The 16,456-nt window shown below is 61.3% G+C and overlaps 1 protein-coding gene across 4 annotated transcripts; it reads right to left on the bottom strand.

The window, feature by feature from the left end:
• Positions 1–629: 629 nt before the first annotated feature.
• On the bottom strand, positions 630–15,861 carry LOC141972512 (SUN domain-containing protein 5-like). Of its 4 annotated transcripts, none has more exons than XM_074930402.1 (15): positions 15,747–15,861; positions 14,886–14,938; positions 8,028–8,188; positions 6,507–7,121; positions 5,979–6,070; positions 5,651–5,729; positions 5,201–5,265; positions 4,583–4,644; positions 4,342–4,382; positions 3,996–4,089; positions 3,339–3,414; positions 2,681–2,787; positions 1,929–2,096; positions 1,505–1,594; positions 630–1,060 (listed from the first exon to the last, which is right to left on the bottom strand). In XM_074930402.1, the coding sequence occupies exons 4-15, from the start codon at positions 6,605–6,607 to the stop codon at positions 932–934; spliced, it is 1,104 nt and encodes a 367-aa protein (XP_074786503.1). In that variant the 5' UTR covers positions 6,608–7,121; positions 8,028–8,188; positions 14,886–14,938; positions 15,747–15,861; the 3' UTR covers positions 630–931. The 4 variants fall into 4 exon arrangements, with proteins under 4 accessions (XP_074786503.1, XP_074786507.1, XP_074786505.1 ...); XM_074930406.1 differs by having other exon boundaries at positions 6,507–7,096; XM_074930404.1 differs by lacking the exon at positions 15,747–15,861 and adding an exon at positions 14,625–14,675 and having other exon boundaries at positions 14,886–15,064.
• Between the last annotated feature and the right edge of the window lie 595 nt (positions 15,862–16,456).

Raw genomic sequence — 16,456 nt, 5'->3', positions numbered from 1 at the left:
CTCTCGGAAGGAGGAGGCGCAGGAAGAGCGTCTCCCCCAGCGCCGGGCCCCCCCTGTACCCTCCTCTTCCAGGGAGGAAGAGAAGGAAGGAGATGCTGAGGAAGTTTTGTTACGGCGGGAAATGAAATGCGTGCACTGGCCGGATCTGCGCAGCCGCTCTCTGGCGATTAATTATTTCCAGGCCTTGAGCAGGGGGGGCCTGGCGGCAGGGCGCAGTCTGTGTCTGGGTGTCCCCGGGCACAAACGGCTGCCGGACAGAGCAGCGAGACCCGGCCCGGGACGCTCACGGGGTGGGGAAGGGGCTCCCCCCCGGCCCCGAGAGCCCCCAGGAGCTGGCCCCAGGGCTGCTGGTGCCCCCACACCCACCGGCAGGCTGGGCAGGGGCCATAGCAGTGGGCACCCCCGCCCCCCCAGGGCTCTTCTGGTGCCCCCCCGATGGAGACAAATCCACGCTGAGCTGAAAGGCCACAGCCTTTAGTTATTTCTTCCCTCTTTTCTTCTGTTGGTCCTTCTTGTTCTTCTCTGGTGTGTTGTGGTTTGAACTCGGCCAGCAGCCAATCGCCACGTGGCCAGTTGTTTACTTCCCCCCACCCCAGCCCGGTGAAACAGGAGAGGGACAAAAGAGGAAATTCACAGGTTGAACTAAAAGATTTACTAGTACTAACAGGACCAACACAACAACAGCAAGGCCGAGCAGGTGAAGGCGGTCACCGAGCGGTGGCCGGTCTGGGCCCGTCCCAGCAGCGACCCGACCGCTCCAGAGAATCCGCCACCACCCCGGAACCGAAACGGGGCGCGGGGGAGCAGCGTCCGCCTGGACGGGGAGCGGGACGTGACCCCACGTGGAACGCTCCAAGGCAGCCCTGCCCTCGGCCGTGCTCCCCTCGGCCACGGAGAGGGAACTCCCGCCTGGCCCAGAGCAGGACAGGGCTCAGCTGGTTCCTGCGCCCGCCCTCAGCCCGTGCACCTGCACTCGGTAAACGCAGGTGTACTCGGGGTTGCCCCAGTTGCTCTTCACAAGGAACTTGACATAGGAAAAGGCTCTGGGAAACGGCGCGGTCTGCGAAGACAAGAGGGAAAGGGAGGCAGAGGGGTTAAGAGCGACAGTGCAGTCAGTCCCTCCCTGCCGGCCCTGCTCCTGCTCAGGAACCAGCTCCCGGCGGCGGGTGGGAGCGGCTGCTGCCACCGGGGCTGCTGGGGAGGCCGGGGCACGGGACGGGGGAAGGCTCCTGGCCTCCTCTGCGTGCCGGCCCGGCCGGGGCTGCGCCCCCCTGCCCCTTGCTCTGGCCCTCCAGGCCCCGCTGCCCGCTCTGCCTGCCTCCCGCAGAGAAGGGGACGCTCTGCTGCGAGGAGAACCACCGCCTGCGCCTCAGCCCCGCCAGGGCTCTCTGGGCGGGGGCCCGGGGCCCTGTGCCCAGGGAGGAAGCGTTCACACCCCCCTGCCGTGGGCTCCCAGCCAAGCCTGGTTCGCCCCCCGGCATCCTCCCCCGCGCGTGGAGCGTACCTTCAGAGGGAAGGTCTGAATGGCCTCTTTGGTCACGTCGTAGGTGAACGTCAGGAGCAGCGCTTCCTCCTCTCCATCCGCGTCCAGTCCCTTGGGGCCAAAGCACAAGCAGAGCAGTTCAGACTCAGCCCCACAGAGGGGACGTGCGCGCTGGCTCAGCCCGGGCAGGTACCCGGCCTCTCCCGGGCTCCAGCAGCTGTCTGACACTGCCCGGGGCGGAGCTCAGGCTCCTCAGGGTCAAGAACCCGGAGGTGCTTCGGCCAGAAGATGTCCCGAGAGGGATGGAGCCCTCGAAGCGTCCCCCCAGGGCTCAGCAGAGAGCAGGACACAAGCCCCAGGGAACGCACAGAAGGCCGCAGGCGAGTCCCTGTCACGGCTTTCCCCCAGGGCCAGACCCCACCAGACGCGCCCGGCAGAGACTTACGAAGACAGCGACGTCTCTGGGGGCGCTGACGACGGTCCCGGACGGAGACACATCTTTGTAGATGTGCTGCACGCTGACGGCGGTCAGATGGACCCGTGCTGGCAGCCTGATGACCACCTGGCCCTGGTGCCTCGGCAGAGGCCAGCAGTTCCCTGGGGACATATCCGGCTGCAGGCAGGACGAGAGAGCAGTGAGGGGCGAGAGCGCGTCGGGGACAACACAGCTCGTGCCGCTCGGAGCACGGGACCGGCGTGTCTGGGGGGGCTATTGCAGCTCGGAAATGAGGCGCCCGTGAGGGGCGGACAGAAGCAGGAGGCCGCCTTCCCTGCCCGACAGAGGGGGCTCTCAGTGTTACGGAAAAGAGGAGAACACTGGTTATGAAGCCACCCTAGTCAGGGCCTTACAGAAACACCTCTCTGCCCAGCGCTCAGCAGGGCACCCCCCACCCCTGAAAAGGCACCGTTAGGGACAAGTGTGGAAAGGGGGTCACCAGGGAGAAAGTCTTTCACTCAGCTGGGACAGAGGCCTGTGGGCAAGGGGCAGCAGCTCCGCTCAGCTCAGCCCCGTTCCCCTCCTGAGGGGAACCGCTCATCTCCAGCAGGCCCAGCCCTGTGTCCGAGCTTTGGCTTCAGGAACCTGATGGGCACTGCGGGCTGGAGCGGCACTGCCCTGCACTGAGGGGAGAGCCCCGAGGTCGGTCCCAGCTTCACCGGAGGGAAGGAAACCAGCACCCGTGAGTTCCGCTACAGTACCTCCAAAACAGCATCAGGTGTGGACTGAGAGAACCACTCCACAACGCTGCAGCGCCAGTGTGTGCAGCTGAAGGCCTCCGAAGTTCTCCGCATGTCAATGGAGGCACCTGTAAGGGAGGGAGAGCAGGTCACTGCCAGAGGCCCCAGACCAGGAGCACCCGGTGCTCAGACACTATTTCTGGTGCCGCCGAGCAGCTCCACGTCTGTCAGCGCTGTTCTCACCCCCAGGCCGCGGGGGCGCCCGGCTGCGCGGGGCAGGGACGGCATCCCCGTGCCTGGCGACTGCTGCCGCCACGGCGCCACGAGGAGAAGGTCTGAGGGTGCTGGGGGGCAGCAGGCGCCGGGGCGACGACAGCGGAGCAAAGCCGAGGGCTCGCCGCGTGGGCAGCAAAGGGTGACCCAGCCGTTCCCTTCGCGGACGCAGCCGCAGGAAGAGCCCCTCCATCAGCGCAGCAGCGTGTGCGGGGGCAGCGCCAGAGGCCCCCGCGCAGGGGCCAAGGGCAGGACTGGGAGGGAGCCCGAGAGAGCCGCTCGGCCACAGCCTGGCTCGGGGACCCCAGGCAGCATTTCAGCTGCCCCGCTTTGGAGAGCACGGCCTCCTCTGGGCAGGGCTACAGGCAAGCGCAGGGCAAGGAGGTGGGGCTGCTTGCGTCCATACCAGAGCTTTTCAGGGCCCAGTCATACGTCGCGGCAGAGACTTTGGCAGGCGCTGCCTGGCTGCTGTCCTGAACTTCCTGGTAAAGATGTGAATGAACACAGAAAAGGACCATGTCAGCGGGCAGAGCAGCGTGGCCACTAGCGCCTGCAGAGGCAAAGGGGCGGTGCCCGAGGTGCAAGCCAAGCCTTGTCCGCAGAGCCCAGAGACGCTCTGCTGCTGGTGTGAGCCACCAGGCCTGAGGAACAGGATCTGTGCCGTGGCCGTGGCCGCAGCCCCGAGGCGGGTTGATGAGGGTCCCCACCGTCCCGTGCCCACCCTCCACGCTCTCCAGGTCGGTCGGGAGACGGTCCCAGGCCCCGCCGGCGTTGGCTGACCCCGTGAGCACACCTGGGTCTCACCACTGCCCCCGGGGCCCGGCCAGAGCAGGCAGAGGCCCCGGCGTGCCGAGGGAAGGCTGCCGGGAGTCCTCCGCTGCCTGAAGCGGCCCAGAGAAACCGGGCCCGGAGAAGGGCCTGCGCAGCGCAGCAGCTCACCCAGCAAGCCCCTGGCAAAGGCTGGCTCGCTGCAGTCAGCGGTCTGAGCCCACCAACAACCCCGAGGAGTGCTTTCTCGGGGGTTCTGCCCAGCCACCCCTCCTTCCCCAAAATGCAGGGTCACCTCTGCGCTGCTGAACTTCGCCTTCAGCTGAGCCACCTGCTCCCGCAGACGCTCCTTGTTTTGGGTTTCCTCTGCCAACAAAGTTTGCCAGTTCCTGCAGGAAGACAAAAGCCGCTCTTGTCAGAGAGCTGCCCATCCCCTCTGGGAACCGTCTGAGCTCAGCAAGCAGCAGACACGTGTGCCTTCCCTGCTCCGCACGTGCTCCCCTTCCTCGCCAGGCTGAGCAAAAGGCAAAGGCAGGAGGGAAGTACCAGAGCCCTGGCTGTTAGGAAAAGGAGTGCAGGTAGCACGAGGTCAGCCAGGACTGCTGCACAGACACAATTCCAGCTCAGGAAACGTCTCTTACCGCAGGGTCTCCAGGGGTGCCGCACACACACGTCTCAGCTCCTGAAAGGGAAAAACACTCTGTTCAGGTATCCGCTACCAGAGCTGCCGGGGCTTCCCAGGAGAGGCTTCCCTAAGAAGAGCCAGCAAAAGCTGCGGCTTCTTTGGGTCATCCTGCGTGGGAGCAGAGGAGCCGGTGATTTATCCAGCGCTGTCAGCAACGCTCCCTTGCAGGAGGTGCCCGACCCACCAGAGTCACTGACCTCCACTAGTCCCTCGGTGCACGTGCTCCACGCTGGCAGCGAGGTCCAGCAGTAACCACCAGCTGCAATTCACATCACAAAGAGACAGTTACTTGCCTGGGGTTGCCAGCCATGCCTGCAGTCACCTTGTCTCCTCCCTGTCGCCTTGGGGCTGGGGCCGCTGGTGCGGTAACGTGGGGTGCAGAGAGAGGACACGCCTCTGACCGGGAGCCATCCCCCCAGGCTTGAGGGCACTGCGCAGCCGTGCTCTTCAGGTGCGCTCAGTGCCCCAGAGCTGCTCCCCATTCCCCCTCGCTGCTTCGGTGAGCACCGAGACCAGGCTGCACGGGCTAGGAGAGGCACCTCTCCACCAGTCTCCCTGCACGGCCCCTCTGGGAGCCCCCAGTTCAGGCTTGGAAATACCTGCAGCCTTCTCTCGCAGGCTTGCAGACTTGCACCAGCAGCCAAGCAGCAGCATGGCTGGAGACTCCCAGTCTTACTGGTAGTCCAAAAGCAAGTCCCAGTCAAGGACATACTCAGGAAGCACTTGGGCCACGGGAGTTTCCACACACACTGGCCGGGAAGGAAAGCTGGGCAGCAGAAAGCTGGCACCCAGCATGTTTGCTCATGCGAACTCACCAAGAGCCACCGCGAGCAGCACGATGACTTGTAGAAACCTCTTCTTATGCGAGGCCACCCGTTGCCTGAAAAAGAGGGAGTCCTGCGTCTATCCACGAGCCGAGTCTTGAGCAAAGCCCTTCATCAGTGGATTTCCATTTTCAGGCTGAAAAGCCTCTGTTTTGGAAGCTGCTGCTGCCAGAGACCCGACAGAGCAGCGCCCAGGAGCAGCGCCATTTCCATCCGCACCGGTCAACACTGCCGGCAGCTCTTCCCCAGAGGGAGGGCGCCAGAAGCACCTCCCAAAAGGGAACGAAAATCGTCCCGGCAAGTAAAGAGGTGGAGCAAATGAAGACTCCTTTTCAGCAGTCTGGCTGGGGAACACCCCCTGCTCCCCCTGTGGCTTGCACTGGCCCTCGGCCATCCCCTTCCTCCCCATCCCCATCCCCAGCAGAAACATGTAGTACGTACATGGCGAAGATGCACATGCCCAGCAGAATTCTCCCCAGGGAGGCGAGGCGTGGATGGCACGGAAGGCTGGAAACCGTCCCTGGGCAAAGAAACCAGAGAAGAGTCAGGCCTGGCTCTGGAGGTCTCTTCTCGAGCATCCCCAGCCACGCACGTCCCAGCTCCCTGCGGGGAGGCGGGCACCGAGTCCTACACGCTCCCTCCCCGGGGCAAGGAGCAGCGCAGCCCCCGCTTCTCCTGCCGCTCGGGACACGTGCCCAGAGCCCTGGCACAGCGCGGCTCTCCGGGTTCACCCCCAGCACTCCCCAGCAAGCAGCAGCTCTGAGCTTACCTGCAGTTTCTGCTGCCGCCTTGCCACAGCTGTTGGAGCCAGAGGCTGCAGGCAAAAAGCGCACTGCCACCTCCATCTCCACGCAGAGGCTCCTATGGGAGGGAAAAGAGATGCCGATTGCCGAGCGTCCCCACGCTGCGTGAGCCGAGGCCTCTGCCAGAGGTCGGCCTCGGGAAGCCTCCCAGGGGCTGTCCCCGTCCCCACTGCGGGGAGGGGGGGCAGCACAGCTGGGCTGCTTCCAGGGTGCCCCCCTCCCCTCCCCATCCTCTGCTCTACAGGCCTGCAGCGGGAGAGGAGGCAGCACAGGCTGCTGTGCCCCCCCGCAGCCAGCCACCCCTCTCCCCTCAGCCAGGCACGACCAGCCAGGCTCTCAGCCCACCCCCCACACAAGGGGCTTCGCAGGCCACGGGCTCTCCTTCAGAGACCCCTGGCGCTTCCCCACGCTGCTCCGTGCCCCAGCGCCCGTGTTGAGCCGCGTCCCTGCTGCCCCCGACCTGACGCCCCGGGCAGCAGCGGCCCACTTCTTACCCACTGCTCTCCACGGGCTGGGGCTCAGCCGCGCTGCCCTCGCTCCCCAGGGAGCCCCTGGGGGCCCCTCGGCATCTCCTCAGGGGTGCCCTTCTCGGCATCTCCTCACGGGTACCCGCTCTGCTCCGTGCCCTCCGCCCCAGCAGCGTGACCTGCTCGGGGCAGCAGCCGCACAGCACCTGTGGGCTCCTGCCCGCGCACCGCGGGGCTTGGTGGGCGCCAGCTGTGACGTCACAGGGGCAGCTGCGACCTCACAGGGGGGCTCCGTGGGGCTGAGCGGGCGGGGAGTCCCTGGGGCTGCCCGGGGCAACACGGCCGCTGCCACCGGGCACATAGAGATCCCCGACAGAGCAGCCAGAGCAGAGCGGCAAGGGCTGGGAAAGCTCTTCTTGCGACGGGGTTACGGCGGAGGGGAGACAGCTCTAAAAATCTCTCTCAAGCCCCTTCGTCCCGCTCGGCTTCTGCTGTCGCAGCAGGAACTTTCACCCTCCTTAAGGTTTCCTGGCTGACGCAGGAACAAGCAGTAGGTCTGGCCTGGCTGGCTGCTGCGTCCCCCCGCGCCCGCTGGGTGTCCCCTGCAGAGCTGCCCGCTGCGGAGAGATCCTCAGTAAACCCCTGTCAGGCAGGGGACAGAGAACTGGAGAATTAATTAGAAACCTGATCTGATCCACTGGTTCACCTCTAGAGCCCTGTTTCTGAAGAAGGCCCTCTTCTGTGCTACTCCTGATTTTTTTAATAACACTTATTTAAAAAAAGAAGAACTGTTTCTCTTCTGCAGCCTGTCAGAGCTGGGGGAGTCAGCAGGGACCCCGCCTCTGCTCCCACTCTGCGCAGTCCCTGGGAGATAAGTGCCGTCCCAGCAGGCTCCCCCGCTCTAAGCCCAGGGCACAAAGGGGTGTCCCTGATGTCCCCCCCCGCCAGGCTCCCCGGGGGCTTATTTTCCGGTCAGCTCCCCTTTCACTGCAGCGGCTTCTCCTGGGACAGGCTGTGGTCAGGCCCTTTAAGGACACGCTCCAGGGGAGCGGGAACCTTGTAAACACCCCGCTCACAGCTCCCTGGAGAAGTTCTCCTGTTCCAAAGGAAGAAAAAAATATTTCTCACTTAAAGAGATTCTTTCCCTTACCTTCCTTAAATTGATGGCACAATGGAAATAAAACACGTTCAGAGTGTTAGATGTTTAAAACTACTTGATACCAATTTCATGCATACAATTGGGTTTAAATTGAAGTTGCCCGTACAATTAAACAGAACACAGATTGGATTTAAAGTTCCATTTCTGAAATGTGGAAATTCAAATTTCAATTTTTGGAAATTTCAAATTTCAAATTCAGACATTTCAATTCCACACACCTCAAATTCAAAATGCGGACATTTCAAAATTCGGCATTTCCAAATCCCAAATTCCAACATTCCAAACCCCGCACATTTCAAGTTTAACATTCAGAAAATTCAAATTTAGAGTTTGGAGTTTTCCACAATCTGGAAATTTCAAATTTCAGACCTTTCAAGTTCAAAACTGACCTGGGGGCTGAGGGGGCCGTCGGGCGAGGCGCGGGCACTCGCAGACCCCGCGGGGGACGCTGGGGCCGGGGTTCAGGAAGGCGCAGGAGGCGCAGGTGCAGCCCCCACCACGCTGCTGGTGTTGGGGGGAGGCCCCAGAGTCAGAGGGGGGCCCTACAGCACTGGAGAGGAAAAAAAAAGGGGGTGAGACCCCACAGATACCCGTAATCGCCATAGGGGATCTGGGGGGGCTGTTGAGGGCTGCACCCTGGGGTCCCCCCATGGGGGCTGGCTGGGGAAGGGGATGCCTGGAGAAGGAAGGGGGCGGGGGGACACTCAGGATCTATAGGGGCCCTACAGTCCCACATGCGACCTCCAGGAGCACCCCAGACCTTCTACAGCTCCCTGCAGCCCCTAGAGCCCCCCCCGCACCCCCCTACCAACATAGATAATCCATGGAGCACCTCCAGCCCCAAACAGCCCCTACAGAAGCCACATATAGACCCCCCAGGACCTACAGAGCCGTTCTACACACCCCCCAGCCCATACAGAGCTCCCTATAAGCCCTCTACAGCACCCCCCAGCTCCCTATAGTCCCCGTATAGCCCCCCGAGTCACTACAGAGCTCCCTATGTACCCTATACAGCCCCCCCAAAGCTCCCTATAGCCCCTCTACAGGACCCCAGCCCCAACAGAGATCCCTATAGCCCCTCCAGAACTGCCCCAGACCCTACAGAGCTCCTTATAGCCTCTCTACAGACCCCCCAACCCCCTGCAGAGCTCCATATAGCCCCTCTACAGGCCCCGAGCCCCTACAGAGATCGCTATAGCCCCCTTAAAGGCCCCCCCGAGCTCCCTATAACCACACTATAGAACCCCGCCCCTATAGAGATCATTATGACCGCTCTACAGCCAAACCCAGCCAGTAAAAAGCTCCTCATAACCGATCTAGGGCCCCCCCCTCAGCCCCTACAGAGCTCCCTATAGCCCCTCAACAGCCCCCCCAGCTCCTACAGAGCTCCCTATAACCACTCTTAACCCCTCCCCAGGTCCCTACAGCCCCTCTACAGCCCCTCCGTCCGTACAGAGGTTCCTATAATCCCTCTAAAGCCCCCCAGCCCCTACAGAACTCTCTATACCCCCTCTACAGCCTCCCCAGCCCCTACATGACTCCTTATAGCACCTCTACAGCCCACCAGCCCTTACAGAGCTCCCCAGAGCCCCTCTACAGCCCCCCAGCCCCTATAAAGCTCCCCAGAGCCCCTCTACAGCCCCCCAGCCCCTATAGAGCTCCTTATAAACCCTCTACAGCCCCAACTGCCACTACACAGCTCCCTATAGACCCTCTACAGCCCACCCTAGACTGTACTGTGCTCCTCATAGCCAATATAGGGCCTCCCCTAAGACCCTACAGAGCTCCATATAGCCCTGCTAAAACCCCCACAGCCCCTACAGAGCTCCCTATAACCACTCTACAGCTCCCACCAGCCCATACAGAGCTCATTATAGCCCCCCTGCAACACCCGCAGCCCCTACACAGCTCCTTATAACCCCTCTAAACCCCTACCCAGCTCCCTACAGCCCCTCTACAGCCCCTCAGTCCCTACAGAGCTTCCTATAATCCCTCTAAAGCCCCCCAGCCCCTACAGAACTCCCTATACCCTCTCTACAGCCTCCCCAGCCCCTACATGACTCCTTATAGCACCTCTACAGCCCACCAGCCCTTAACAGAGCTCCCCAGAGCCCCTCTACAGCCCCCCTAGAGCTCCTATAAAGCTCCCCAGCCCCTATAGATCTCCTTATAAACCCTCTACAGCCCCAACTGCCACTACACAGCTCCCTATAGACCCTCTACAGCCCACCCTAGCCTGTACTGTGCTCCTCATAGCCAATATAGGGACCCCCTAAGACCCTACAGACCTCCATATAGCCCTGCTAAAACCCCCACAGCCCCTACAGAGCTCCCTATAACCACTCTGCAGCTCCCCCCAGCCCCTACATGACTCCACATAGCCCCTCTACAGCCCCCCCAGCCCCTACAGAGGTCCTTATATACCCTCTAAACCCCTCCCCAGGTCCCTACAGCCCCTCTATAGCTCCCCCCAGCCCCTACAGAGCTCACCATAGCCACTCTACAGCCCCCCCAGAGCTCCTTATAACCCCTCTACAGCCCTCCCCAGATCCCTATAGTCCCTCTACAGCCCCCCAAGCCCTACAGAGATCCTTATAAATGCTCCGTGGCACCCCAAGCCCCTACAGAGCTCCTTCTAGCCCCTCTAAAGCCCCACCAGCCCCTACATGACTCCTTATAGCACCTCTACAGTCGACCAGCCCCTACAGAGCTCCTTATAAACCCTCTGCAGCACCCCCAACCCCTACAGAATTCCTTATAGCCCATCTACAGCCCCCCAAGAGCTCCTTATAACCACTCTTCTCCCCCCCCCCCCCAACCCCTACAAAGCACCTTACAACCAGTCTTCAGGCCCCCCAGCCCGTACAGAGCATCTCATAAAGCCTCTACAGCTCCCCAGCCCTTACAGCGCTCCTTATAAACCCTGTGGCCCCCCAAGCCCCTACAGAAGTCCTTGTAGGCCCTGTACAGCTCCCACAGCCCATACAGAGCTCCTTATAGGCCCTCTAAAACCCGCCAGCCGCTACATGACTCCCTATAGCATCTCTACAGCCTCCCCAGCCACTACAGAGCTCATTATAGCCCCTCTGCAACACCCCCAGCCCCTATAGAGCTCCTTGTAACCCCACTAAACCCCTCCCCAGGTCCCTACAGACCCTCTACAGCCCCTCAGTCCCTATGGAGCTTCCTATAGAACCTCTACGGCCTCCTAGCCCCTACAGAGCTCACAATAGACCCTCTACAGCCCCCCCAGAGCTCCTTATAACCCCTCTACAGCTCTCCCCAGAAACCTATAGTCCCTCTACAGCCCCCCAGCCCCTACAGAGCTCCTTCTAGCCCCTCTAAAGACGCCCCAGCCCTTACATGACTCCTTATAGCACCTCTACAGCCCCCTGGTCCCTACAGAGCTCCCTAGAGCCCCTCTGCACCCCCCAGCCCCTATAGAGCTCCTTATAAACCCTCTACAGCCCCAATTGCCACTACAGAGCTCCCTATAGACCCTCTACAGCCCACCCTAGCCTGTACTGTGCTCCTCATAGCCAATCTAGGGCCCCCCCTATAACCCAACAGAGCTTCATATAGCCCTGCTAAAACCCCCACAGCCCCTACAGAGCTCCCTATAACCACTCTACAGCTCCCCCCAGCCCATACAGAGCTCATTATAGCCCCTCTGCAACACCCGCAGCCCCTACAGAGGTCCTTATAACCCCTCTAAACTCCTCCCCAGGTCTCTAAGGCCACTCTACAACCCGCCAGCCCCTACAGAGCTCCCTATATACCCTCAAAAGACCCCCAGCCCTTACCGAGCTCCCTATAGGCCCTGTACAGCTCCCACAGCCCCTACAGAGATCCTTCTAGCCCCTCTAAAGCCCCCCAGCCCCTAAATGACTCCATATAGCCCCTCTACAGCACCCCCAGCCACTACAAAGCTCATTATAACCCCTCTTCGACACCCCTAGCCCCTACAGAGCTCCTTATAGCCCTCTAAACCCCTCCCCAGGTTCCTAAAGCCCCTCTACAGCCCCTCAGTCCCTACAGAGCTTCCTATAATCCCTCTACAGCCCCAGAGCCCCTACAGAGCTCCCTATACCCCTTCTACAGCCCCCCCAGCCCCTACATGACTCCTTATTATAGCACCTCTACAGCCCACCAGCCCTTACAGAGCTCCCTACAACCCCTCTACAGCACACTGAGCTCCCAATAGGGCCTCTACAGCCCCCCAGGCCCTACAGAGCTCCTTAGAACCACTCTTCTCCCCCCAGCCCCTACAAAGTGCCTTACAACCATTGTTCGGGCACCGCAGCCCGTACAGAGCATCTTATAATGCCTCTACAGCCCCCCAGCCCCTGCAGAGCTCCTTACAGGCCCTGTACAGCTCCCACAGCCCATTCAGAGCTCATTCTAGCCACTCTAAAGCCCCCACAGCCCATCCATGACTCCATATAGCCTGTCTACAGCTCCCCCAGCCCCTACAGAGCTCATTATAGCCCCTATGCGACACCCCCAGCCCCTACACAGCTCCTTATAACCCCTCTAAACCCCTCCCCAGGTCCCTACAGACCCTCTACAGCTCCCCCCAGCCCCTACAGAGCTCACAATAGACCCTCTACAGCCCCCCCAGAGCTCCTTATAACCCCTCTACAGCCCTCCCCAGATCCCTATAGCCCCTCTACAGGCCCCAAGCCCCTACACAGATGGCTATAGCCCCCTTACAGGCCCCCCCGAGCTCCCTATAACCACACTACAGCTCCCCCCACCCCTATAGAGATCATTATAACCGCTCTACAGCCGAACCCAGCCCGTAAAAAGCTCCTCATAACCAATCTAGGGCCACCCCCTCAGCCCCTACAGAGCTCCCTATAGCCCCTCAACAGCCCCCCCAGCTCCTATAGAGCTCCGTATAACCCCTCTACAGCTCCCCAGCCCCTACAGAGCTCGTTATATAAGCTCTGGACACCTCAGTCCCTACAGAAGTCCCTATAGCCCCTCAACAGCGACCAGAACTCCCTATACCCCCTCTACAGCTCCATCAGCCCCTAGAGAGCTCCTTATAACCCCTCTACAGCCCTCCCCAGCTCCCTATAGTACCTCTACATCCCCTCAACAGCCCCTGAGCCCCTACACAGCTCCCTATATACCGTCTACAACCCCCAGCCCTTACAGAGATCCCTATAGGTCCTGTACAGCTCCCACAGCCCCCGCAGAGCTCCTTCTAGCCCCTCTAAAGCCCCCCCAGCTGCTACATGACTCCTTATAATAACTCTACAGCCCACCAGCCCCTACAGAGCTCCTTATAAACCCTCTGCAGCCCCCCCAACCCCTACAGAACTCCTTATAGCCCCTCTACAGCCCCCCAAGAGCTCCCTGTAACCACTCTACAGCCCCCTCCAGAGATCATTGTAACACCTCTACAGCCCACCCCAGCCCATACAGAGCTCCTCATAGCCAATCTAGGCCCCCCCCCCCAGCCCCTACAGAACAGCATATAGCCCTGCTACAGCCACCTCAGCCCCTACAGAGCTCCTTAGAACCACTCTTCTCCCCCCCCAGCCCCTAGAAACCGCCTTACAAACAGTCTTCGGGACCCACAGCCCATACAGAGCATTTTATAATGCCTCTACATCCCCCCAGCCCTTACAGAGCTCCTTATAAACCCTCTGCGGCCCCCCAAGCCCCTACAGAGGTCCTTATAGGCCCTGTACAACTCCCACAGCCCCTACAGAGCTCCTTCTAGCCCCTCTAAAGCCCCTCCAGGCCCTCCATGACTCCCTATAGCCCCTCTACAGCCCCTACAGAGCTCATTATAGCGCTTCTGCAACACCCCCAGCCCCTACAGAGCTCATTGTAACCCCTATAAACCCCTCCCCAGGTCCCTACAGACCCTCTACAGCCCCTCAGTCCCTATGGAGCTTCCTATAGAACCTCTACGGCCTCCTAGCCCCTACAGAGCTCACAATAGACCCTCTACAGCCCCCCCAGAGCTCCTTATAACCCCTCTACAGCTCTCCCCAGAACCCTATAGTCCCTCTACAGCCCCCCAGCCCCTACAGAGCTCCTTCTAGCCCCTCTAAAGAGCCCCCCAGCCCTTACATGACTCCTTATAGCACCTCTACAGCCCACCAGCCCCTAGAGAGCTCCTTATATGCCCTGTGCAGCTCCCACAGCCCCTACAAAGCTCCTTCTAGCCCCTCTAAAGACCCCCCAGCCCTTACATGACTCCATATAGCACCTCTACAGCCCACCAGCCCATACAGAGCTCCCTAGAGCCCCTCTGCAGCCCCCCAGCCCCTATAGAGCTCCTTATAAACCCTCTACAGCCCCAACTGCCACGACAGAGCTCCCTATAGACCCTCTACAGCCCACCCTAGCCTGGACTGTGCTCCTCATAGCCAATCTAGGGCCCCCCCTACGACCCAACAGAGCTCCATATAGCCCTGCTAAAACCCCCACAGCCCCTACAGAGCTCCCTATAACCACTCTACAGCTCCCACCAGCCCATACAGAGCTCATTATAGCCCCTCTGCAACACCCGCAGCCCCTACAGAGGTCCTTATAACCCCTCTAAACCCCTTCCCAGGTCCCTAAGGACACTCTACAACCCGCCAGCCCCTATAGAGCCCCCTATAGGGCCTGTACAGCTCCCACAGCTCTTACAGAGCTCCTTATAACCCCTCTACAGCCCTCCCCAGCTCCCTATAGTACCTCTACATCCCCTCTACAGCCCCCGAGCCCCTACAGAGCTCCCTATAACCACTCTACAAGCACCCCAGTCCCCAGAGAGCTCCTTATGACCACTCTTCCCACCCCAGCCCCTACAGAGCTCCTTATAATGCCACTACAGACCACCAACCCCTACAGAGCGCCCTGCAGCCCCTCTACAGCTCCGCCCTGCCTCTACAAGCTTCTTATAATCCCTACAGCCCCCCAGATCCCACAGAGCTCCCTATATTCCCTCTACAGACCCCAGTCCCTACAGACCCCCCTACCTGCGGGCTGTCCCCATCCGTTATTGCCAGCGATCCGGCCACCAGCGGCCCCTGGGGACGGGAAGAAGAACCGCTCCCACTTCACACCAGTACAGACCAGTAGGAACCAGTGACACCCCCACTCCACACCCCCTGTACATCCCTGGGCACCTCTACTATAGCCCAGTGCCCCACCCACCCATCCCAGTGCAGCCCAACCTCCTCCCAGTCCCTTCCAATATACCTCTGTGCTCCCCCCAGTTCCTCCCAGTCCCCACTCACCTTAGCCCCCCCACCAGGAGGTCAGTGAAGAACTGGGGGTTCAGGTACTCGTTCTGGAGGAGAGAGGCAGAGGGAGAGCAAGAGCCCTCCCAGTATAGCACAGTACTTTCCAGTATGTCCCAGTTCCCCTCCCAGTACTCCCCAGTATGGCCCAGTGACCCTCTTACCGCTCCCTAATATATCCCAGTGTATCCCAGTGACCTTCCTAGTGCTCCCCAATATATCCCACTGCTCCCCAGCATGTCCCAGGGCCGCCCCAGACTGTCCTAATGACCTTCCCAGTGGCCCCCAGAGCTCACGGCCAGCAGCAGGTCCAGCTTGGCTCGCAGCAGCAGGACATCAGCGGTGATGGTGGCCACATGGGGGATTTGGGGACCCCCAACCTCGGGGGAAATCTCAGCCCCTGCCCTGTCTCCTCTGTATACCCCAACAGACGCCGCACCCCCCAGCCCCCCTGCAGGTGAGGGGGAACTGGGGGGCCCGGCGGGGAACTAGGGACCTACAGCAGAATATTGGGGTGAAAGGGGAGTATTGGGGTGCTGTAATGGGATACTGCGGGGATATGAGGGATACTGGGGGGGATACTAGGAGTACTGGGATTGTACAGGGAAATATTGGGGTGCTACAGGGGATATTGGGGTGATACGGGGGATTGAGGTACTATGGAAAAATATTGGGATGCTAGAGAGGGATATTGGGGTTCTGTGGGGGATACTGGAGTGATACAGGAGATACTGGAGTCCCATAGCAAAATACTGGGGTGCTAGTGAGGGACACTGGGGTTCTGTGGGGGATATTGGGGTGATATGGGGGGACTGGGGTCCTTGAGGTTTTGGGGTGCCAGTGCAGCTTTTGGGGTACCTGCACAGCATCGACGGTGCCGCGGAAGACGGGGTTCCCGAAGCGGACGGCGCGGCAGTGCCGGGGGGGCCGGGCTGCAGCAGGTTCTGACCGTACTTCTCCAGGATGCTGAGCGGTCCATGGTCCCCCCAAACCATGTGGCCGCACCCCCCAGCGGCTGGGGGGGACAGGGAGGGTCAGAGAGAGCCCCCAAACCCCCACCGCACCCCCACACTCCCCCTCCCACTGCCCACATTCCCCATTCCCCCATATTTTGAGTGCCTCCCCCGCATTTTGGCTGCCCCCACCTCCCCCATTTTGGGGTCCCCCCCAACGCTCCAGGCACAGGTTGTGGCACAGCAGTCGGGCACCGTCCAGGTGTCGACACTTGTCTTGGGGGGGGGGGGGCTGTAGGGGGCCTGGGGACCCCCAAAATCGGGCTCAGCTCTGCCGGTGTCGCCTCCCCGGGGTCCTGGGTCCGAGCCGCCTCCAGTGCCGCACGCAGCGCCCCCCCGAGATCGGGCGGGGGGGCACCTCACTGCCCCCCGGGGTTCAGGGGAACCCCCCTGGGTCGGGGGGTGCCCCATTCGGAGCGGCCCGCGATGGGGCGGCACCCCTAGGAGGACCCCGCGGTGTGGGGGGAGCCCTCAGGATCTTGGGGGGGCCCTCAGAGGACTCCGGGATGCGCGGGGACCCCCGGCATGTGGGGGGAGTCCCCTCCGCCGGGACGG

The sequence above is a fragment of the Athene noctua genome, chromosome 33, assembly GCF_965140245.1.
Source record: "Athene noctua chromosome 33, bAthNoc1.hap1.1, whole genome shotgun sequence".
NCBI lineage: Eukaryota > Metazoa > Chordata > Aves > Strigiformes > Strigidae > Athene > Athene noctua.
This window is presented reverse-complemented; position numbering and strand designations above follow the sequence as displayed.

Excerpts from the sequence above, each read along its gene's own strand:
- LOC141972512 (XM_074930402.1), bottom strand. The coding sequence starts at position 6,607 with ATGCCGAGAAGGGCACCCCTGAGGAGATGCCGAGGGGCCCCCAGGGGC. Across the intron at positions 5,730-5,978 it reads GGCGGCAGCAGAAACTGCAG|GGACGGTTTCCAGCCTTCCG; the intron begins GTAAGCTCAGAG and ends TTCTTTGCCCAG. Across the intron at positions 1,061-1,504 it reads TTCAGACCTTCCCTCTGAAG|ACCGCGCCGTTTCCCAGAGC; the intron begins GTACGCTCCACG and ends TTGTCTTCGCAG.